Source organism: Lissotriton helveticus, chromosome 1_1 (assembly GCF_964261635.1).
Source record: "Lissotriton helveticus chromosome 1_1, aLisHel1.1, whole genome shotgun sequence".
Taxonomy (NCBI): domain Eukaryota; kingdom Metazoa; phylum Chordata; class Amphibia; order Caudata; family Salamandridae; genus Lissotriton; species Lissotriton helveticus.
The window spans coordinates 929,747,780-929,771,819 of record NC_136057.1 but is presented as its reverse complement, the minus strand read 5'-3'; the positions used below and the strand labels follow the sequence as shown (position 1 = coordinate 929,771,819).

General features: G+C 43.6%; 1 protein-coding gene across 3 annotated transcripts in view; it reads left to right on the top strand.

The window, feature by feature from the left end:
* CPM (carboxypeptidase M) overlaps window positions 1–24,040 on the top strand; it is a 300,531-nt gene that overhangs the window by 183,656 nt on the left and 92,835 nt on the right. For all 3 annotated transcript variants that reach the window (XM_078676699.1, XM_078676716.1, XM_078676709.1), the window contains exon 4: window positions 12,104–12,279. In XM_078676699.1, the coding sequence (XP_078532825.1) occupies window positions 12,104–12,279 (176 nt within the window). The remainder of the gene's footprint in view (window positions 1–12,103; window positions 12,280–24,040) is intronic.

Here is a 24,040-nt window from a genome sequence, read left to right as displayed (position 1 = left end):
GTCTAGAAAGAGAGACTTTTGTCTCTGGGGAGTTGCAGAAAGGTGCTTGGAGTGAGCCAACCCATGTATCAAGGTTGTAGAGGGATCAACAAATTTACAACCATTTCAATATGCATTAGTACACATGATTTTATCAATCTGAAATTTGTGAGGATGTACACTCTAATGTAAATTGTATATAAAATTGTTTTTATTGTTTTTATATTAATCTCTGTTCATACCATCTTACGAAACAATTGCATACATTTATTCATAAAAAATGTGTTAAAAACAATTGATATAACATTTTATCTTACAAGGTAAAAATGCAGTTAAAAAAAGGTTATTTACAATACAACAAAATTATCACACAAACAGATTGTCGACGCGGCGTTTCGGTGATTTTTATGTCGTCACCTTCTTCAGGACAGTGTGTGAGTTCAAATCACTATAGATTTAAAAACACAGAAGAATCATATGTTAACATTTGATGTATTGACTCAGTGGCAGAACAGAGTTAGACTGCAACCTTCCTAAATTAGCACGCTGTACATCCTACATCCTAAGTTTCTTTCATTAAATCTAAACAGTACAATCATTAACACTTTATATATTATAGATATTTGAACAAATTCTTTCAAGAAAGCTCTGTGATTGTATGGTTACTCTATTTGGAAAACAAGCCTATGCAATATTTGTGAATCCCCCAACCTTCGTTTGGTCTCACCCTTTCACTTGCATCCTTTCAAGTCTGTTATCATAAAGCTAATGTTTGGGGATACCTGTTTAACTTAAGATATCACCTATCGATCATCTTAGTATGGATATTACTTTAATTTATAGTATGTTGACTTAATCCATACCTCCAATTAGGTTGTTGCTTGGTCTGACGCTTTTTTAAGAAATTGGCGATCTGTGACCTTTTCGGGATTATCTCAGTTTCTGTGAAATGATTGTTAAATATAGACCGGGTCATTAGATCCCCTCAAGGTGTTGTCTCTAGTTAATCTCTATATACCTTATTAGTTATTTCTTTACCTTATTTTAATAAATTTGTTCATAGATGGAGTGCGTCAGTGTTCTTCCGTAGCTCCGTTGATATATGAAATCATAGTGCCTATCGGAAGATACCATGTATTAGTCATTATATTTACCTTTAAACAGGCCATTGTTCACCCTCCTAAATTTAATGCTTTTTTATCATTCAGTTCCCTACATTATGGGGTGTAAAGAGTAAGTACCTGGAATTCTTTGCAGGCAGGTCTTGTGCAGAGGACGGTCTTTCTTTTCTACGCCCGGTATTTCCGGTAGAATTTTAATTTCTGGTCTTTTTTTAAAAAAACAAGATACAAAAATTGAAGATTTTACTGTCAATATTAAACGGGGCTTTTTGTCTATTAATTCCCTATTCAGAGGTCGATTGATCTTACCTGAAAGTATGTCTTTTTGACCAAGAAAGCTCGCTCTTGCTTTTGTGGCGAAATTTCTCTTGGGGACACAGGAGAGATTCTTTTTTATCTGAAAAAATCGGAAGGATAGCGATTTTGGTATCTGTTACGGGTCAGTTCTATTTATTCCCTAGCGGAACCCTGTTTAAGGCTTGGTTCTTCTATCGGGGGTTCGGGACAGAGTTCTACTTACTTGAATTGGTTTTTCTCCGCGATTTCCGGGCGTCTGCCGTGACCGTTTTGCCGATAGTGTTAATTCTGCACTAACTGGTCTCGTACTTATATACGCTTCTCACTAGGTCAATCTTGATTAAATCAATGCACCTGTGGTTATTTTTAAGACGGGCTCTATTCTTTCGTCGGTTACGGCGGCCATCTTTGCGTTGCATTTTCATTCACTTGGTACCGTTTAATTGTTTCCGCTTCGGGTTTGTTTACGCTTTCATTCCTACTTTAGGAGTGAAACGCAATTTTTTAAAGGGTGTATATTTCACCACAGTGGGTTTGCATCAATTATCGCCTCCCAATTTGATATATACACTCCTTAGTGGAAAGAGGATATTCCTTAAGTAAAATGTGGCGGCCATCTTAAAGATGTTAAGGGTGTTATTACTACTTCGGGTTTACTTCCGCTCTCATTCATACTTTTACAGTGAAAACCGATTGTTTACCAATGGCACATATCGTATAATTTGCCCCAGTGGGTTTACAGTAATTATCGCCTCACAACAATGATATGTTGTTTCATTAGCGGAGATGGGTATTCCTTACGTGAACTATGGCGGCCATCTTTAAGGGTGTTAAAGTATGGCTTTTTCTTCTTAAAAGTCGTGTTATTGAGAATGAATTCCCTATTATATTTAAAGTATATTTCTTTTGTTAGTTTCCCTGCTGACTTTTTATTTATTTGGTTGCTATTTAGGTTTTCAATTTATTCAAATCTTTTGATAGTAATCATTTATTTGTTACTTTTCCTTGGACCTTGTGTTTTTGGTCCTGAATTTTATACGGAATCCCCAATATTTTAGACAAATTATTCTTGTCGTGTCTTTAGTTCTATAGTGATTTATTGGATATGGAATCCTCATAATGGGGCTATGGGTGGGGGAGCTAGCTTAGGGCACTAATCCAGATATCCCCATATGTTTATTCTTATCAAAGGCTGAGATAATAGGGAACCGTTTTTTTTTAGCATACCTCCTGATCTTATATTAGCCTATTCCTCTATTCTTAAGTTTACGCAGAACCACACATTTTTTGATCCCATTTCGTGGTTTAGAGAATCCTGTCCCATTCCTCCTTGCTGTTCAGTCCATTTTTAAAAGTGTTAAATTTGGACATATAGTACTGTTCTCTTTTTCTTCTTTTCATGTCCATATCACCTCCTCTGTTATTTAATTTAACTACTTCAATAATGCACCATCTGAGGTCCTCGACTTTATGTTTCAGAATATCCCAGTGTTCAGCCAAAGGGGCATTGGCCCGTTTCGATCTGATGGCGGATTTGTGCTCGTTAAGCCGCACTCTTATTTCTCTGGAGGTTTCTCCAATATATGCTTTTTGGCAAGGGCACTGGATCAGTGGAACACTGGGATATTCTGAAACATAAAGTCGAGGACCTCAGATGGTGCATTATTGAAGTAGTTAAATTAAATAACAGAGGAGGTGATATGGACATGAAAAGAAGAAAAAGAGAACAGTACTATATGTCCAAATTTAACACTTTTAAAAATGGACTGAACAGCAAGGAGGAATGGGACAGGATTCTCTAAACCACGAAATGGGATCAAAAAATGTGTGGGTCTGCGTAAACTTAAGAATAGAGGAATAGGCTAATATAAGATCAGGAGGTATGCTAAAAAAAAACGGTTCCCTATTATCTCAGCCTTTGATAAGAATAAACATATGGGGATATCTGGATTAGTGCCCTAAGCTAGCTCCCCCACCCATAGCCCCATTATGAGGATTCCATATCCAATAAATCACTATAGAACTAAAGACACGACAAGAATAATTTGTCTAAAATATTGGGGATTCCGTATAAAATTCAGGACCAAAAACACAAGGTCCAAGGAAAAGTAACAAATAAATGATTACTATCAAAAGATTTGAATAAATTGAAAACCTAAATAGCCACCAAATAAATAAAAAGTCAGCAGGGAAACTAACAAAAGAAATATACTTTAAATATAATAGGGAATTCATTCTCAATAACACGACTTTTAAGAAGAAAAAGCCATACTTTAACACCCTTAAAGATGGCCGCCATAGTTCACGTAAGGAATACCCATCTTCGCTAATGAAACAACATATCATTGTTGTGAGGCGATAATTACTGTAAACCCACTGGGGCAAATTATACGATATGTGCCATTGGTAAACAATCGGTTTTCACTGTAAAAGTATGAATGAGAGCGGAAGTAAACCCGAAGTAGTAATAACACCCTTAACATCTTTAAGATGGCCGCCACATTTTACTTAAGGAATATCCTCTTTCCACTAAGGAGTGTATATATCAAATTGGGAGGCGATAATTGATGCAAACCCACTGTGGTGAAATATACACCCTTTAAAAAATTGCGTTTCACTCCTAAAGTAGGAATGAAAGCGTAAACAAACCCGAAGCGGAAACAATTAAACGGTACCAAGTGAATGAAAATGCAACGCAAAGATGGCCGCCGTAACCGACGAAAGAATAGAGCCCGTCTTAAAAATAACCACAGGTGCATTGATTTAATCAAGATTGACCTAGTGAGAAGCGTATATAAGTACGAGACCAGTTAGTGCAGAATTAACACTATCGGCAAGACGGTCACGGCAGACGCCCGGAAATCGCAGAGAAAAACCAATTCAAGTAAGTAGAACTCTGTCCCGAACCCCCGATAGAAGAACCAAGCCTTAAACAGGGTTCCGCTAGGGAATAAATAGAACTGACCCGTAACAGATACCAAAATCGCTATCCTTCCGATTTTTTCAGATAAAAAAGAATCTCTCCTGTGTTCCCAAGAGAAATTTCACCGCAAGAGCGAGCTTTCTTGGTCAAAAAGACATACTTTCAGGTAAGATCAATCGACCTCTGAATAGGGAATGAATAGACAAAAAGCCCCGTTTAATATTGACAGTAAAATCTTCAATGTTTGTATCTTGTTTTTTTTTAAAAAGACCAGAAATTAAAATTCTACCGGAAATACCGGGCGTAGAAAAGAAAGACCGTCCTCTGCACAAGACCTGCCTGCAAAGAATTCCAGGTACTTACTCTTTACACCCCATAATGTAGGGAACTGAATGATAAAAAAGCATTAAATTTAGGAGGGTGAAAAATGGCCTGTTTAAAGGTAAATATAATGACTAATACATGGTATCTTCCGATAGGACCTATGATTTCATATATCAACGGAGCTACGGAAGAACACTGACGCACTCCATCTATGAACAAATTTATTAAAATAAGGTAAAGAAATAACTAATAAGGTATATAGAGATTAACTAGAGACAACACCTTGAGGGGATCTAATGACCCGGTCTATATTTAACAATCATTTCACAGAAACTGAGATAATCCCGAAAAGGTCACAGATCGCCAATTTCTTAAAAAAGCGTCAGACCAAGCAACAACCTAATTGGAGGTATGGATTAAGTCAACATACTATAAATTAAAGTAATATCCATACTAAGATGATCGATAGGTGATATCTTAAGTTAAACAGGTATCCCCAAACATTAGCTTTATGATAACAGACTTGAAAGGATGCAAGTGAAAGGGTGAGACCAAACGAAGGTTGGGGGATTCACAAATATTGCATAGGCTTGTTTTCCAAATAGAGTAACCATACAATCACAGAGCTTTCTTGAAAGAATTTGTTCAAATATCTATAATATATAAAGTGTTAATGATTGTACTGTTTAGATTTAATGAAAGAAACTTAGGATGTAGGATGTACAGCGTGCTAATTTAGGAAGGTTGCAGTCTAACTCTGTTCTGCCACTGAGTCAATACATCAAATGTTAACATATGATTCTTCTGTGTTTTTAAATCTATAGTGATTTGAACTCACACACTGTCCTGAAGAAGGTGACGACATAAAAATCACCGAAACGCCGCGTCGACAATCTGTTTGTGTGATAATTTTGTTGTATTGTAAATAACCTTTTTTTAACTGTATTTTTACCTTGTAAGATAAAATGTTATATCAATTGTTTTTAACACATTTTTTATGAATAAATGTATGCAATTGTTTCGTAAGATGGTATGAACAGAGATTAATATAAAAACAATAAAAACAATTTTATATACAATTTACATTAGAGTGTACATCCTCACTAATTTCAGATTGATAAAATCATGTGTACTAATGCATATTGAAATGGTTGTAAATTTGTTGATCCCTCTACAACCTTGATACATGGGTTGGCTCACTCCAAGCACCTTTCTGCAACTCCCCAGAGACAAAAGTCTCTCTTTCTAGACTACATGAAAAGGGAACTTGTATTTTTTGTCTAATCCTTTAACCCCTTCCCTTTTCACAAAGGGTTTCTCCTTCTTAAATTGGAAGTCTCATTTATTGAGCCCTGTTCTGGGGCGACAAAAGGCACACTTTCAATGTCTATTATTTTTATATTTTCTAGTCCTGGAAGGTGCAAACACAGGTTTAGGAGATTTCTTCTATTGAGGATGTCCCATTTCCCTTGGAATGCATAGTCTGGATACATCATTCATTTTGTACCTTCTTGGGGTGATTGGATTGTTTCAGCATGGTTCAATGCAGCTTTATTCTTCTGATATATGAGTTTTATTACTGAGTCATCTTTGAGCATTTTGATCCTAAGAGGTTGATTTAAACATTCTGGTTTGTTCACGTTAGAACTGTGAGCACTGACCTCATAGGGTACTACTTCCTCTTTTATACTTCCATGGGGGGATTCCCGCCTCTGGTCTACTATTTCGAGGGAGTTCAATGCCTTCTCGTTTCCTTTCTTTCTGGGCCCATCTATAAGATTAACTTGTATGGCTATCTCCTCTGTGGGTTTTCTTATGTTATAGCCCTCTTTCTCGATTTCACGTAGCTGTGTTGAGGCGCAACCGCTTGTGGGTTGTTGGGGGAAATCCAAGCCCATGAGCTTTTTCACACCATGCTGAAGGGAGGGTCGGTTGCTTGATGGCTTTGTGGGTTTATCCAGAGTCTTTGGGCAATTGGATTCTTTTTTTTCCTTACATTTCCCAGTAGTCTCCTTTGGACTGAGCACGGTGCATTCAGCGAGTTCGGTCTTGCATTGACCCACGCTTTGCACTCCGATAGTTTATTCTGGAGAGCAGGTGGCTAAAATTCCTCCTCCATGGATGTTTTTGCTAGATACAGAGGCGGTATTGGCTTTCGCTTCAATGTCATCAGATCTGAGCCAGCATAATAGCACTCCATTCTTTTTCCTAGCGTTGTTTAATTTCTTTAATTTCTTCTTGTTTTTCCTGGACAGATATCCTTCAGCCGGGGGTTACCATGAATTTCACTTACAATTCTATCATTATCTCCTACAGTTCTGTGCACCACGTGTTTCTGCTACAATCCCGCTCACCATGATGTGAGTTATTGATTTCCCCACTGCCATGGCCACTGGTGCAAGTCAGCTCTATGGGCGGTCCCTTTCAATGACTGAACAGTAAGATACAGCGAAAATGTTGGTGCATTGGGCTATAATACTCATGGGCCCAGTGTCACTGCACCTACTTCACTATTGTTACCAACACCCCTGGATAGCTCCTTGCTAAGGTGCTCTCCTGCTCCAGTTGCAGCCACTCGTACTACGAAGTGGTGGGGAGGGGAGAACACACAAAAAATAAAAGTATAAATAAAGGAAATAAAACTTACCTGCTCCGACGGCCGCCGCCTTGCTCCCAATCCTTGCTCCTTGTCGGGAGTTTGCTGCGCAATGCACAGGCTCCCAGGTTCCCAGCTCCCAATCTGGCTATTCTCAGCATGTAAGCAGCACTGGGATTGGTCTGAGTGCCTCAGTTCAGCGCTCAGACATAGACTCGGGAGCAGGGTTGGTTTCTCCACCCAGCTGTTCAACAGAGTGGGTGGAAAGGCTAAGTGCGCATGACGGTCTGGCCGGCCCCAGAGTGCTGGCAACCCCGTTCTGAGCACTTGACAGTGCTCACCACTCCCCCCTCCTCCATGGTGCTGCAGCTGTAGCGTCAGGATGGAAGGCCACGCCCCTCCCTCGGCTCGCAGCCTGCAGGGCTAAAAATAAAATGATCATAAAAATGTTTTATTGTCATTTTATTTTTGTCCTTTGCCTCTGCTGGCTTTCAGCAGGGAGCGACGCTCCTCTGCCATAACAGAGGAGCAGCCCATGGCCTGCTCTCTCTGCCACAAATTTGCTCACCATAAAGTTCGCTGATAAATCATAAATCTCATCTACTCTTCTGCTCATTAAAGGACTTATGTATTTCTGCTCAATGAGGCGTTTTACACAATGATTAAGAAATGAGGGAAGTAGGCTACAGACCTGCATTATTTGAGTGGAAATCATGGGATAGATGGCTGTCTGCTAGTCAGTTTAGTTTTCTCTGTCTTCTATTCTGTGCACCTGCACAGTGAGGAGATCAGCTCCCCTTCACCCAACACAACATGCACCACAACTATAGACTACTTCCGAACGCGTTATGTCACAAGTCCCTTGATGAGTATGCTGGTATCTCTTGAGTTGTGTTTCTACTTCCACTGATTGCCCGAACTAGACCACCAGTGTGAGAGTGTTTTTATAGAAGAGGGTAAACGGTTTCCATTATTTGTTTCAATATTTTGTTGTTTTATTTTATTGCGCCCGCCTATGCCAGTATTGGTTTCTTTGCACTTAACTTTAATAGTGGATATCAACAATCCAAGTTCTTTTTATTTATTTGCTCAAGAAGCAGCTCTTCAGCAATCTGTAGATATCGCTCCTGTCATGCGACGCCAAAATAAAAGTACAGTAGCCCAGACTCAGTTATACTAAGGGGGCTGTAACAGCTGGGCTTGGCATCATGCAGTAGGCAGAGCTCCAATAGCAAGATTCAGAGCTGGTTGTGACAGGACCTAGGCACTGCCTCAATTTGTGATCCAATGAGAGATTCTCCTTTGTTTAGATCACCAAATTACTCGCCTCTTTATCTGGTGGTGGGCTAGAAACCAGGACTACAGAACAAAGTTGTGGTGTCAGTATGCAGCAGCAGTTGACTGTATGTCAGGGATTTCCTAACCTTGGACTTGGAATCCATTAGGAGTAAAACACTCTTCCATCTCTCACCACTACCACCAATGACCAAATACACAGGACTATGAGGGACCGTGGTAGGCACAGGGAATAGGGAATGAGATTCTAGACATAAAAGAGACACTGGACTCCACACTGACCCATCACACTTGCTGGTCAGAAATGTCTGCAGGGTGTTATGGATGTCTAAAGACAAAAAGATATCTTCAGTAAAGTGCCAGAAGAGCTCTGTACGTAACAGAAATAGTGAATAGATGTACCTTGGCAATCTTTCAGTATAGAAAACTGTCTGTAGTTTGGTGTGGAATATGTAATTCCTGCAACGAAATATACAAATAATGAGTATCGTCAAAATATGTTCACTAAACATTTCTCCCTGTGAAATTAATAACTACCTAAAGCTTCGTCACAATGCACTTTCTGTGGAAGATGATTTAGAATTTCTACTTGTCTTGTGTAGTACTGCAAGGTAATTAACAAATGTTAAATATTCTAATATTCTTTCACTCGCAATTATTATTATCATACTTGCTTTGACATATATAACATGAGCAACAAACGTACAGGGCCCTGGTTTAATGGTCCTTCCTGTTCCTTCACAGGAAGCCTTCAAGCAAAATGCAACAAAGCCATGATCTCATAAGTGTTCATATTGACGTAAAGCCCCTCAGGTCCTACTCCATCTTATGTAGGCTCTAACTCCATCTTGGTTCAGTTTGTTATCCTGCAACAACTCGACTACAGAAACACCTCTTTGTATTCCTAAAGTCAGTGGCATAGCTAGGGGTGTGTGGGGAAGGGGGGGGGGGGGGTGGGGGTCTGCCCCGGGAGGCAAGAGTTTTTGGTGAGGCGACCTCCCCCGCTATCACCTGGCATCTCGGGCGGCAACAGCAAAGCCCCCCCATTACTCAATGCGTTTGCTGCAGCACCCTCCCCGCTCTTCACTGCGGCTGCCGCGGGGTGGCAAACGCAGAGACCGCCACAAGCGCCCATAGGGCTAGCTACACCACTGCCTAAAGTCCTTCAGTGCAATCCAAGTAAGCAACTGGCCATTAGCAAACATTCTAAATGTCTGTAGCAAAGTCCCAGCTGTAGCATGATTGTATCATAATTGCACAGCATTCATGCCATGGGCCTCGATGGAAGATATGCCCAGATATTCCCAATGGCTGCCAGGCCTCCAGACTATGTGAGAGTTCAAGACCTCCTGAGTTTGTTGTCAGGACACTATCACTTAGTACATTCTCTACAAATGTAAAGGCTCGGTACAGAGTTCAAACAACACCAACACTCTACAAGGAGCACTTGCTGCTTCTTCCTGGGAAAAACTCAGTGTGAGTGGGTTTGGAGTATAGTTCCCTAGCACAAGTTGTAAGTGATAAGCAATACCTATAGCCATGCGTCCTGATGCCATCGCTCCCAGGTTACAAGGTATGAAAAGGTCGAAATGTTGTGGTACTTGTTAAGGATTGGGTGTTATAGTAGCCCTCTTGAATGCTTCAGTTAGCTTCCGTCTGAACATACTGAAGAATTAATAAGCAGATGTGCTACTGCATTCTTTAATTGCAGCATTTTGGCTAAGTTCCACTCACTCATTAAATGTGTCTGTATCTATGCTGCTTATTTATCAGGTAGAAATTTCTTTACCTACACAAACAAGTATTTGGAAAACCAGTAGGTCAGGCTTTATTGTGCAAATGTATCCATATAGCATTTGTGCATGCTTGTGTTAGCATATTAAAGTTCGATCGATTGGCTTTACCACTGCTTGTATGTCAGTAGATTCTGCTTGCTCTGTCATAGAAAATGCAAGTCCTGACTAAAGCATTCAAAAGCAAACACAAGGAGATGATGGACGAAGCACTGAAACGTTTCAAACACTCATCCCCAGTCACAGATATGGGTTGAATCCATCATCGTTCTTTATCTCACTTCGCCAACCCAATTCAGACCCAGCCATATAAAAATCAATCTTGACCCTGTATCTCATAGGAACAGTCCAGTCGAACTATCAAGCCAGGTTTTCACTGGACCGGAAACAAGCATCCTAGGACCCGTTTTGGGGTAACACACCTCATCAGCCAGGCTAGCTTGAATACAGTGGCAAAATGAGCAAAGAGCCACGTCTTGGCATACCCTGCCAACTTAGGGCGAACAAAGCGAACACAAGGAGATGATGGACGGAGAGCTGAAAGTTTTCAGATACTCACCCCCAGTCACAGATCTGGGTTGAATCCATCATCGTTCTTTAGCTCACAGCAGAATTTCCAATACGATTTCACCAAAATTCTTTAGGTACACCCTCCGAAGTCTCTTAAAGTAATTTTAATCCCTATAAATGTTAGCTAATGTTATTCTCTTAACGTGAAAAAAATGCACCACGTGCTACTAAATGTTTTAAACAATCATTGGTCAAGAAATTCTACATGACCCCGAAAACAGATTTTTAAGTTCTATAATGTGTTGCCCAATGTTGTTGGCCCAAAGTGCTCAAAGATTCTCCATTTTCCACTAATACCATAATTTTAAAAGCAATGTTAACTGGACTCTGTACTTGTCTTACATAGAGGGATATTACATATTCTAGTTAAAATTATTTGCAATTACTCTAAATGAGTGAATATTCACATATTTCTAACATTACAATAATTACAATTATAAATCATGGAAGAATCATGTTATCATCATCTGTTCTATAACACGTTCCGTCGTGTTCTGGACGTTGCTCAACACTTTTTTTGATAGGCATATGTTGCTCAGTGTCCAGAAAATGTACGTCTATTGCACACCATGAATTTCTTCATATTGCGCTCACCACAAATTTCACACATTCTGCTCATCAAAAATATTCCTATAATTCTGTTTACTATGATTTTCTCCCCAATTCACACACAACATAAATTTCCCCCTGTCTTATAATGAATTCTGTTCTTACTTTTGCCAAAATGCCACTAGCTTTCTCAAGAGCAGAGAACAGGTTACATAATAAGAGATCACACATGAAGGATGTGATTACTTCTGTTTGTCATTTGGACATAATTGGGTGAAACGGCTGGAAACATGTATGTGTTTAGGATTTGTTTAATAAAGTTGCTGGATGGCATTTGGGATTCCAAACTCTACATTTAATTTGAGCAATCATGCCCTCAGTTGTAGAGTTTCAAAAGTATCCAGACTCACCATCAATTCTGATGTGCGCATGTCACAATCTTCCACTGCCATATGCTTTCCTGAACAAGGGCTTTTGCTTCTCCTCTTTGTAATTTCAGTGTTATCCCATCCTTGGGTTTACTACACCTAGTTTCAAGAAAAAGTAGCGTGAGAGTGAAATCCGTGCTTCAGGCGTGGCCTAACACTTGGCAGCTTGCAAAACTCTAGAAGGACACATTTTATGCTGCCCTGTCACTCAAGTGTTGCTTTTGCAGGTCATTGGCCGGGAGATGCTGCTGTACTTGATCCAGTACTTTGTGCAGAACTATGGGACGGATCCAGTTGTCACCGGAATGATGGATAACACCCGGATCCACATCATGCCCTCCATGAACCCGGATGGATTTGAAAACAGCGTTTATCTACCTGACTGTGCTTTCCAAACCGGGAGGTAAGGCTGCGAACGAGGTCACATTTTAACTACATACATGTCACATTTAACTACATACATTTTAACACATACTAACTACAACACTGACCAGGAACAAGTCCAAACAACTTATTTACTTTCTTATATTTAGAATTAAATATCGAAACAAAAAGGGAGAGACAGGTGTATTTCACTTGGACTTCTCAACATAAAATGGAACTACCCAGACTTCATGTTCGGGTTAGGTTATGTACCTCCAACAAGGTCTAACGAGAGTGAAAACGGTACCACAAGCAGATTGTAATATTTTCAGGTGGTATCTAGTAATCTAAAAGCAATAATATTGTCCAAGTTCAAGTTCAAGTTCAGGCATTTATAAAGCGCACTACTCACCCAGAGGGTCTCAAGGCGCTAGAGGGAGGGGTTCACTGTTTGTCGAATAGCCATGTTTTCAGTTCTTTTCTGAAGGTGATGTGATTCTGAGTAAGGCGGAGGTGGGTGGGGAGTGAGTTCCAGGTCTTGGCAGCCAGGAAGGAGAAGGATCTGCCACCCATGGTGGTTTTTCGGATGCGCGGGACTGCGGCGAGGGCTTGATTGGATGATCTTAGTTGGCGGGTGGGATAGTAGAAGGACAGTCGGGTGTTGAGGCATTCGGGTCCTAGATTATAAAGGGCCTTGTGTGCGTGGGTAAGAAGGCGGAAAGTAATTCTTTTGTTGACGGGAAGCCAGTGGAGGTTTTTTAAGTGACCGGTGATATGCTCTTGGCGCGGGATGTCTAATATGAGTCTCGCTGATGCGTTTTGGATGCGCTGGAGCTTTTTCTGCAATTTTGTTGTAATTCCGGCGTAGAGTGTGTTGCCATAGTCCATTCGACTCGTGACCAGTGCATGGGTGACAGTTTTTCTTTTTTCGAGGGGGATCCAGCGGAAGATCTTTTTGAGAATGCGAAGGACGTTGAAGCAGGAGGATGATACGGCGTTGACTTGTCTGGACATTGAGAGCGAGGAGTCTAGAATGAAGCCAAGGTTGCGTGCATGGTCTGTGGGTGTGGGTGCTGATCCCAAAGCGGAAGGCCACCAGGAGTCGTCCCAAGCTGAGGGGGAGGATCCTAGGATGAGCACTTCCGTTTTGTCTGAGTTGAGTTTTAAGCGGCTCTGTTTCATCCATTCGGCTACTTCTTTCATACCTTCGTGAAGGTTGTTTTTGGCGGTGTTGGGGTCTTTGGTGAGGGAGAGGATCAGCTGGGTGTCGTCGGCGTAGGAGATGATGTTGAGGTTGTGTTGACGTGCGATGGAGGCGAGGGGACTCATGTAGACGTTGAAGAGGGTGGGACTGAGTGAGGAGCCTTGAGGTGCGCCGCAGATGACTTCGGTGGGCTTTGAGTAAAAAGGGGGGAGTCGGACTCTCTGGGTTCTCCCGGCTAGGAACGAGATGATCCAGTCCAAGGCTTTTCCTTGAATGCCGATGTTGTTGAGGCGTTGTATTAGGGTGTTATGACAGACAGTGTCGAAGGCGGCGGAGAGGTCGAGTAGAATGAGGGCCACTGTTTCACCGTTGTCCAGGAGTGCTCGGATGTCGTCGGTCGCCGCAATGAGGGCGGTTTCGGTGCTGTGTTTAGCTCGAAAGCCGTTCTGTGAGGGATCCAGGGAGTTGTTGGATTCAAGGAAGGCTGCGAGTTGGCTATTGACGGCTTTCTCGATGACTTTGGCCGGGAAAGGGAGGAGGGAAATAGGTCGGTAGTTTTTCAGTTCTGAGGGGTCTGCTGTTGGTTTTTTCAAAAGGGCGCTGAGTTTGGCGTGTTTCCATATTTCTGGAAAGGTGGCGGAGTTGAAGGAGCAGTTAATGACATCACGGAGTTGGGGAGCGATGATGGAGTCAGCTTTGTTGAAGATGTAGTGGGGACAGGGGTCAGAAGGTGAGCCAGAGTGGATTGAGTTCATGAGGCGAATGGTGTCTTCAATGGTGATTGGGTTCCAGGAGTTAAGGTAGTTAGTTGGAAGGGTGGGATTTGAAGGGGGTGGGGTGAGTTGTTCATTGGGAGTATTCTTGAAGCTGTTGTGGATGTCGGCAATTTTGTTGTAGAAGAAGGAGGATAACGCATCGCAGAGGTCTTGGGAGTTAGTGATGTCGTTGGATGCTGCGGGAGGGTTGGTGAATTCTTTGACGATATTGAAGAGTTCCTTGCTGTTATGAGAATTGTTGTCGAGACGGTCCTTAAATGCTGATTTCTTGGCGGATCGAATCAGTTGGTGGTGTTTGCGGGTGGCAGTCTTGAGGGAGGCCATGTTGTCTGAGGTTGGTTCTTTTCTCCAATTCTTCTCCAGGGTGCGGCATGTCTTCTTGGATTTTTTAAGGTCATCATTGAACCAGGGAGCATTTTTGCTGGATGATTTCAACTGGTGTTTTTTCAGGGGTGCTAGTTCGTCTGCACTGTGGGTGATCCATTGCCTGAGGTTGGTGGCTGCTTGGTCTGGGTCCGTTGCTAGGGTGGGAGTATTTTGGCTGAGTGATGTGAGGAGTTGGTCGGTGGTGATTTTGTTCCATTTTCTTCGGGGAATGGGTTGTGGACGGTTGTGGGTCAGGGTTGTTTTGTAGCTGAAGTGAACACAGCTGTGATCCGTCCAGTGGAGAGCTGTAGTGTGATCGAAGGAGATGTGCTTGCTGGAGGTGAAGATAGGGTCGAGCGTGTGTCCGGCTGTGTGAGTGGGGGTGTCAACAAGTTGTTTGAGTCCGAGATTGGACAGGTTGTCCAGAAGGGTGGTGGTGTTGTTGTCGAGAATGTTGTCAAGGTGGTAGTTGAGGTCTCCTAGAAGAATGTAGTTCTCTGAGGCGAGGGCGTGCGGGCTGACGAAGTCAGTGATGTCGTCGCTGAATTGAGATCGGGTGCCTGGGGGCCTGTAAATGAGGGTTCCTCTAAGTGTGGTCCTGGGGTCGGTGTGGATCTGAAAGTGGAGGTGTTCGGCAGTTGCAAGATTGTCGTCAGAGCTGGTTGTAATTTTGATGGTGTTTCTATGGACGATGGCGATGCCTCCTCCAGTTTGATCAGTGCGGTCTTTTCGAATGATCTTGTAAGTGTCCGGTATGGCTATGGCGATGTCGGGGGCAGAGGATGCATTCATCCATGTTTCAGTAAGGAAGGCGATGTCAGGTGCCGCAGTGTCGATTAGGTCCCAGAGTTCGGTTGCATGTCTGTGGACTGAGCGGGTGTTCAGTAGGATGCATTTCAAGTCGTTGGGTTCGGAGCTGTGAGTGGAGGAGGTGTGTTTGGTGAGGGTCCTGAAGCAGTTGAACTTACAGGAGAGGCAGGAGAATGGGCCGTGGGTACGTCCTGGGGTAGCTGCGCAGCAAAGAGGGGTGCGTCCGGCGTTGAGGGCGAGGAGAGTAGCGGCATCATAAGTTACTCTGGGGAGTTGGGAGCGGCATAGAGCAGGGGGACGGGCGCTGGGCGCGGTCCAGGCGCGGACGGGCGCAGACGGGCTTACCTTTGGCGCACCTTCGGCGCAACTAGGGCGCGAGTGCTGCGCGTGAACGCTGCGCGTAGGTCCTACTGACATAAGTTGGGAGATGGAGGGGGGCGGAGCGTGGGAGGGTGAGCTGGGAGGCGTTAGCGAAGGGGGAGGGACGGGCTGCAGGCACAACAAAATGGAGGGCTCACAAACAACAACAGGACGCTATGCGAGGGCAAAGTAAATACACATCAACAAATGCGAGGACTCAAAACAGCAGCGCTATGCACACAGGTCAGCAAATAATATTATAAAGCCTGAAATGGTCAACTGCAGTAACAGCGCAATACACGTAGGACACAATATCTGCAATTAACTACGCAAATGCGGAGCGCTACGCTGGGAATTGGGCACTTAATCAGGAGTGAATGAAAATGCCAGTTAGAAAAGATAATGCCAGTGGATAGTCAGCGCTACGATACCACAGGGGCGCTTGTAGGTCGGGAGGTGGGCAGGAGCAACCTCTTCACGAGGAGTTCAGCTGGCAAGCGTTTTTGTAATATTCTGGCAAATTGTGGGTGACATTTGAATAATCCAAAAAGTAGTGTGTATCGGTGGATTGATGACGGTAATGGTGCAGTGCGGAATTGGTTATCCCGGGGATTATGGCGTCTTTGCAATGAAAGCCTTGGGGATTGGGGCCATGTGCGGCGTCACATCGTCGCGGCATCGTGAGGTCTTGTGTGTTTTTTAGTCGAAGGCTCGTTTAAAATGTCGTGTTCTAACCCATTAGGGTGTAAAACATTCCGACCCTAATTTGAGAGCATTAATAACTATTCGGCTATTTACATAGCGGTCGGCAGATCGTTATGCCCACGTGATTGCATGAACTTGATTTTACTCAAATGAACGAATTTCACACAGTGTGCGAATGCATGTCCCTCTTCCGTAGTTTCGGCTGTTTGTAATTCTTCGCATCTGGAGTGTGTTGCAGTTAAAGATGCAAAGATTACACGCGCGCTTGTGGAGTAATCCAGTATGTTTGGAATATTCTGCCATCAGGAAAAGATCAGTAAGGGCCCTGTCCGGCGGTGGAACAATAAATATTTTCCTTAGCATATTTAATAAAGCAGTGTTTCAGCATTCTGGGTTCCCTGGATAACAGGAATTCCTACTCTTGGTTACTGGACTGTGGGCCATAAAGGGTCATGTTCGCCCACTCCATCTAACCAGTACAGTTGAATACCTTTGCAAGAAGTCAGACCAGGCAGCTGTTCGCTGCTCAAAACACAAAAACATGCATTTTGAGGGCCTCCTGTACACGGCATTGCGCCGCCGGTGCATCTTTTTTTTGACACACCGCCCGTGTGTCAAAATATGGTACAGTTTGCCTGCCCATATTTACAAGGACACCTTAGGTGTGACTTTTCATGGCATTGTAAATAAGGCCCTTTCTCGCATTACTCTGTGTGAAAGGGGTGTTCCGTGCGTGTTGCTGTGGGTGTTACTACATTACCATGCAACACCCATGGAACCAGACACATTCCCAAGTTTACAAAGTTACAAAGAAAACCGGCGCTGGCAAAGTGCTCCTCCCCCCCTGTCCTCGCCGGGGAGGAGGCCGGCCGAGCACTTTGCCAGTGCCGGTTTTCGTTCCCAGTCCGGCTCTGACTGAATGCGTATCACTCTGAAGGAAACCCATATCCAGGTAAGTCTAAAATCATGCGCCTATATTGATCCGATGTTAAGATGGTACCATCTGACCTTTATCTTTGGTGATCAGAAAGTCATGATCTTTAAAGAATGTGCACACTACTTCCAGACATTCAAGTGCTATGGACTGAAAAGGAGCACCAAGGAGCTAATCGACCAGGTGCGGAAATAGTGACCAGCCTTGCAGATGGAAAAGAACCACTACTTTCATTAAACCCAGGGCAGTGATCGCTGCAGTCTGAAGAGGAGGACGTGGAACTGACCGTGATTCTCCTGAAATCAGAACCTCAGATACTGCTGGTGACTGGATGTGTCTGATACGTGAAAGTAGGCTATGGTCACCATACAATTCCCATCTGAGATTAATGCAATAATCATCTGTAATGTCTTAATTCCGATGTGAATCACCATGACCCACTGATTCATTTGTTTGAGGTCAATCACTATTCTGTATCCTCCTCAACTGAGGGCCTTGGAAACCAGAGAAATTATGGAGAACACTCCATTCCCCTTCTTCAGAGGCAGATATCGAACCACTGCTTTTGCAGAATGAATCCTTTTCTGGATTCACAAGGTGTGCATTATTCCACCCTCTAGTGGTTGGGTCCAGAACAGTCTCCGTTTCTCTTTTTTTCCCCTTTCCCCCCTTTTTTTTTTACCACCATTTGGTGCTAGGTCCGTCCCCTGGGTGACGTCAGTTGGCACCTTGGATGTTCCTGTGCATGGAAGTCATCTTCAGATAATTTTTTTCTGACGTTGGGTCTGGAAGCAAAAGGAGAATCTCAATTTTGGAGAAAATTCCCGAAACTTTTATGGCTTTTCGGGTGAAAAAATGTGTATGGCACAACCCGTAGGAGACACGCCTGGCTTAGAATTTTAGGCGTCAAGGAGGAAGCCTAAACCACAATAATTAATAAGCCTTTTACTGCAGATGCCTTGTTTGGCCTAGAGCTAGACAAGGCCCTACAACAAATTAAAAAGGACAATGAAACAGCAAGGGTGATGGGTGCTCTACAGTACAGAGGAACCTCCAGAAGGGGAGGAAATAACCTCAGAGATCCCGCAGGAAGGGAACATTTCACTGCAGGGCAGCATAAACAACAGCAAATGCAGGGCAGTGGATAGCAAACAACCCAACAGTCAAGATACCAATCCTGGCAACAATGCACAAGACAGACTTTCCGTGGGAAAGGAAAGGCTAGAGGAGGAACAGGCTCCAAGTGACTCAGAAACAAAGATGTCCCCCACATAACACTAGTGGGAGGCAGGATAGCGCAATTCCCACAAGAATGGGAAAGAATCACCACGGGCACTTGGGTTTTAAACGTGTTGCACCACGGCTATTGAATACAGCTAAAAAGTATTGCACCACCAATACAATACCTCACTCTGAGACTAATCCTAGATCTTAGATTTATAAACATATTCATCCACACACAACACTTCTAGATGACCACACTACAAGAAGTAATCCCACTATTCCAAAAGGGGGCCTATATGTCAACTTTAGACTTAAAGGCTGTATCCAAGAACATAACCTTAGGGAGACCTTTCAAAACAACAACTCCTTCAGTGACCATCACAACAGATGCGTCGCACAAGGGGTGGGGAGGTCATACAGAAAACATAAGAATTCAGGGTTAGTGGAGCATCCCAGACTCCATAAAACACATCAACTCCCTAAAGATGAAGTCTGTGTTATTAGCATTGAAAGCCTTTCAAGCATACATTATAGGAAAACGAGTACTAATTCAGAAGGACAAATATGTTTTACTTGAACAAGCCTAGAAGAACACAGTTGTTCACCGTAGGCAAACTAGTGCAAGAGATATGGCAATCAGTAATGCCATGGAGGATCAACCTACAAACAATCCACCTACTGGTAAAGGACAACACAGAAGCAGATCGACTCAGCAGACAGAACAGCACCTCACATGATTGGGAGATAAAAACAAAAGAGCCTTAACAAGATTTTCAAGCTCTGGGGAAAGCTGACAATAGACCTATTCACAACAATAGAGAACAGAAAATGCCAACGTTTCGCCTCCAGGTTTAAACGTCAGCAGTCAGAAAGGACTGCCCTGTCACTAAATTGTTTATAAAAAACAAAATAGAATACCTGGCCACCAGTTTTCAAGGCTGCTATTTATTTCAGCAGACTAAGGAACAATGCATATAGTCATTGTACCTTACTTCACTACTTTGTATTGTTTAAAATTTTTTGTACAACCATTTCAATATTCAATGGAGCATTCAAAAGATAAATTCTTAATTTTGCAGACAAAATTAAGGCATACAAGTGAACAATAATGCGAAAGTCAAACAAAAAATTTGAAAATTGCATACATAACATTGCAAACAATTACAGCAGTCTGTATTGGTTGAACATAAGCTCTCTCAAAAAAACTAAATTGGTCAGGGAGATTTGCCCATGCTTTCCTCCAATCCCTCTACTACGCAGAGTACTGGTAAAAGCCTCATAGCCCCTCAATGGGCGAAACAAACCTGCTACCTAGACCTGCTCAAGCATGTCCAAAGCAATAACATCATTACAGAGAGTAAGAGAACTCTACGTGATAACCATTGAGGAACCATATATGCAAATTCACAAAGACAAAATATTTTCAATATCTACCCAAGGTGGTGAGCAAATTTCATCTGAATCAAAGCATTCAGTTACCAGCTGTCTTCAAGAAACAGCAAACACAGCTGGAGAGGAGCTTGCATATGTAAGGAGAGCATTACTGTATTATCTTTAGGAGACAAAAGAGTTTCGTAAAGGGAACCAATTGTTTGTCTCACATGCTAAAATCAGCAAGGGTTCGCCTGTTACAATGGGAACTATTGCACAGTGGCTTGTGGAGACAATTCAAACATGCTACTATTCGACAGGAAACAATCTAACCCTACACTCAAAAGCTCATTCAATAAGGAAAAATGGGGCACCTCTAGCCTTTATGGCAAATGTGCCAATAGGCACTACAGGCGCAGCTGCAACATGGTGTCAGGTTCGGCTTTAGGCTTCCTCGGGGCTGTGTTGAGAGTCCAATACCCGACCCTACCGAACTACCTCAGTGCTCAATATGCAATGACACGAACAATCGAGATAATTCAGCGGGGCGCGGGAAAGGAAGGGGACAGCAGGGAGGGAGATCTGTAATGACAAATAACAAGAGATTAGAACACCCTATCTCCCTCACTCTATATAGTGTATTCTACTTTGCACTCCAATTAACCAATACCACCCCACTGTGTATGAGTAATACCTGTAAAGGAAAATACACAAGGCTCTAATCCTAGTGGAGACAATGATGTGGAAGAGGTAAGAGGAACTGTACCCAGCTGAAAAGACAAAACATACACTGTTCACTGTATACTGGTGAATGGGAACAGTAATTACGGTTGTAGATCAGAAGGTACCCTACACATACCATGAATATTGCATCATATCAACTTGTATGGGTAAACCACAATTCCCTCTCTCAAGACCCCTCCTGTCTCCTGTAGAAATGAAATAAGAGAACAATAAATTCTGCTTCATGCGGGACCTCCCCGAGAATAACAAAGAAAAAGCTCCTTTGGAATGGAATTTTAGTGTTGCCGTCACACTACTTTTCAGACTTCCTTAAATGTGCCTTACTTCTGAAGGAATCAATGTTTTACTCCTTCAGGGTAAATTAGTAGCGAGGCTCAGTGATAAGTTTCAAGTGAGTCCCATCGCATGTGAACCAATATATATATATATATCCTAATATATACACTTCGATTTTGTGCTTGGCAATGAAGGTACGCAAGGTCTCTGTAGCTCCAAAACCCTTAAATGCCAAACACGGTTCAGGACCAACAAACATGGTTATGAAACTTCGAGATATACTCAGCCGAGTGAAGTTTCCTTTCTCTGCTACAGCCGGCCGGTGTGCTGTTGGGATCGATAGAACCAACGCCTCACACCGCCTCCTGCCAGCCTACTCACGGTTAAGTTGGACTTGGTAAAACAAGTCGGTTTACCAACAAGGTTTCTGAGCTCCAGAACACGTCCCTGTAACCACGGAATTATCGGCGTTTCACCGCCGTCGGATTCACTCCTTTATTTCCTGGCATGCGCGCGCACCCAGCGTAGTACGCGACGTACGCGAGGCATGCCGGGAACTGTAGTTTCATTGCTCCTCTCGACAGCCCGAGAACATTAAACACCGCGGAACATGACAGTACACCCCCCTTCACAAAGGGGACTGACCCGCCCGCGGCTTCTCAGGAAACAAACGATGGAAATTGGCCACCAACCGGGGAGCCCGAACGGCCCTAGCCGATTCCCAGGAATCCTCCTCAGGCCCAAACCCCTTCCAGGACAGCAAGTATTGCAAGCGACCCCTCACCCATCTAGAGTCCAAGACCTTCCGCACCTCATACTCCTTATCCTGTTGCACCCAGACAGGCAGAGGGGCCCTACGCACAGGACACTTGGAGGGTTTTAAGAGCGACACATGAAAAACCGGATGGATACGCAACTGCGTCGGTAGACGCAGACGCACAGCCACCGGATTCACATGTCCCACCACCCGGTATGGACCTATGAACCGGGGGTTAAACACGCTGTGCCGCTTAAACTTGATGTTTCTTGTGGACAACCACACCAGATCTCCCTTCCGATATACCGGATTGGGTCTCCTGTGTTTGTCCGCTTGGTGTTTGTACTTAGCTTTGGCCTTTGCAAGATTCCTGCGCGTATCCAAAAGAACTTGGCGCACACGCAACAATCTTTCTTTTACCTCAGGTATCCTCACATTATCGGAGGGTAACAGCATGGGGGTGAACCTGGGGTGATGCCCATAGGAACAATAGAAAGGAGAGTGTAGCGTGGATGCGTGTTGGGTGCTATTATAGGCCACCTCTGCCACCCACAACCAATTTACCCATGAATCACTGCTTTCCTGTACATAACAACGGAGATACTGTTTTAAGGATTGATTTAATCTCTCCGTTTGTCCATCGGTTTGCGGATGGAAGCTGGTGGACACGGAGGAGGTGATGTGTAAGGCGGAACACCATGTTTTCCAGAATCGGGCTGTAAACTGAGCCCCGCGATCGGATACTATATCACGGGGAAGGCCATGCAGTCTTACGACATTCTCCAGTAGTAGCTGAGCTAATTGGCCCGCTGTGGGCACTTGAGCACAGGCGATGAAGTGGCCCATTTTCGTCAGGAAGTCCACCACTACTACAATAGCCGTCTTGCCTTGATCTTTCGGGAGCCCCACTATGAAGTCCACTGAGAATCTCTCCCACGGATTGTTAGGAGTGGGCAGAGGATGTAACAACCCCTGAGGTTGTTGTCGGTTCGTTTTCATCTGGTTACAAGTGACACATTCCGCCACCCATCGGCTCAAATCTGGTCTGATGGAAGGCCACCAGAATTGTCTCTGGGTTTTCTCCAACGTTTTGATGAATCCCATATGTCCAGCACAGGGAACCTTGTGGCACCAGGAGAACACGGTCTTCCGCAATGCATTCGTGGGTACTAGGACTTGTGTTCCTCTCATCGGGATGCCTTGTTTCATCTTCCACTCAGGGTGATGCCTGAGCCATGTGCGCCACACACAGGTTTGGGCTCCTCTCCGGATTCCAGATAGGAAATCGTTGGTGTGTGTTACTCCTATCACCTGTTCCGGCTCGATGATTGATCTAATGAGTTTTTTCAAAGGAATTAGGTGATTTTCTCTTCTTGTCAGTGCATCCGCTTTCCTATTATTGGAACCAGGCCTGAATGTAACCACGAAGCAGAACTCCTCGAAGAACAGCATCCACCGAAGCTGTCTGGGGGACAGATGTCTTGCGGCCCTTAAAAACTGCAGGTTTCGATGATCGGTATACACCGTGATCGAGTGTTTGGCTCCCATCAGCCAGTGCCGCCATTCCAAGAAAGCGTCTCTTATGGCTAGCAGCTCCTTTTCTGCGATTGTATAATTGACTTCCGCAGGACTGAGTTTCCGCGACATGTAGGCAATTGGATGTAGAGTGCCTGTAGAACCCTCTTTTTGGGACAATACCGCCCCCAGAGCAATTTCAGAGGCATCTGCCTCGACTATGAACGGAATATCAGGATTGGCATGTGTTAACACCGGTGCTGAGGAGAAGGCAGACTTTAATGTGTCAAAAGCGAGTTGTGCTTCCTTATCCCACACGAACTGTGTGTTCTTTTTTGTAAGCCTCGTGAGGGGTGCTACCATTCCTGAGAAACCTGCTATGAATCTCCTGTAAAAGTTGGCAAACCCCAACAGGCTCTGTATGTCCTTGACGTTCTTGGGAACTGGCCATCCCACTATGGCTTGCACTTTTCTTTCTGCCATCACCTGTCCCGATGGCGTCAGCATCACACCCAGAAACTCCACTGTTGTTACGTGAAATTCACATTTGGTGATTTTACAGAAAAGATGGTGTTCCCTTAACGCCTGTAACACGGATTTGACATGTGTTATGTGCTCCTCTGTCGAATTCGAATAGACTAGAATATCGTCTATATAAACGACTACGTGACGATCCAAAAAGTCGCGAAGCACTTAATTGAGAAAGAATTGAAAAGCGGCCGGGGCATTGCAAAGCCCAAAGGGCATCACCAAATACTC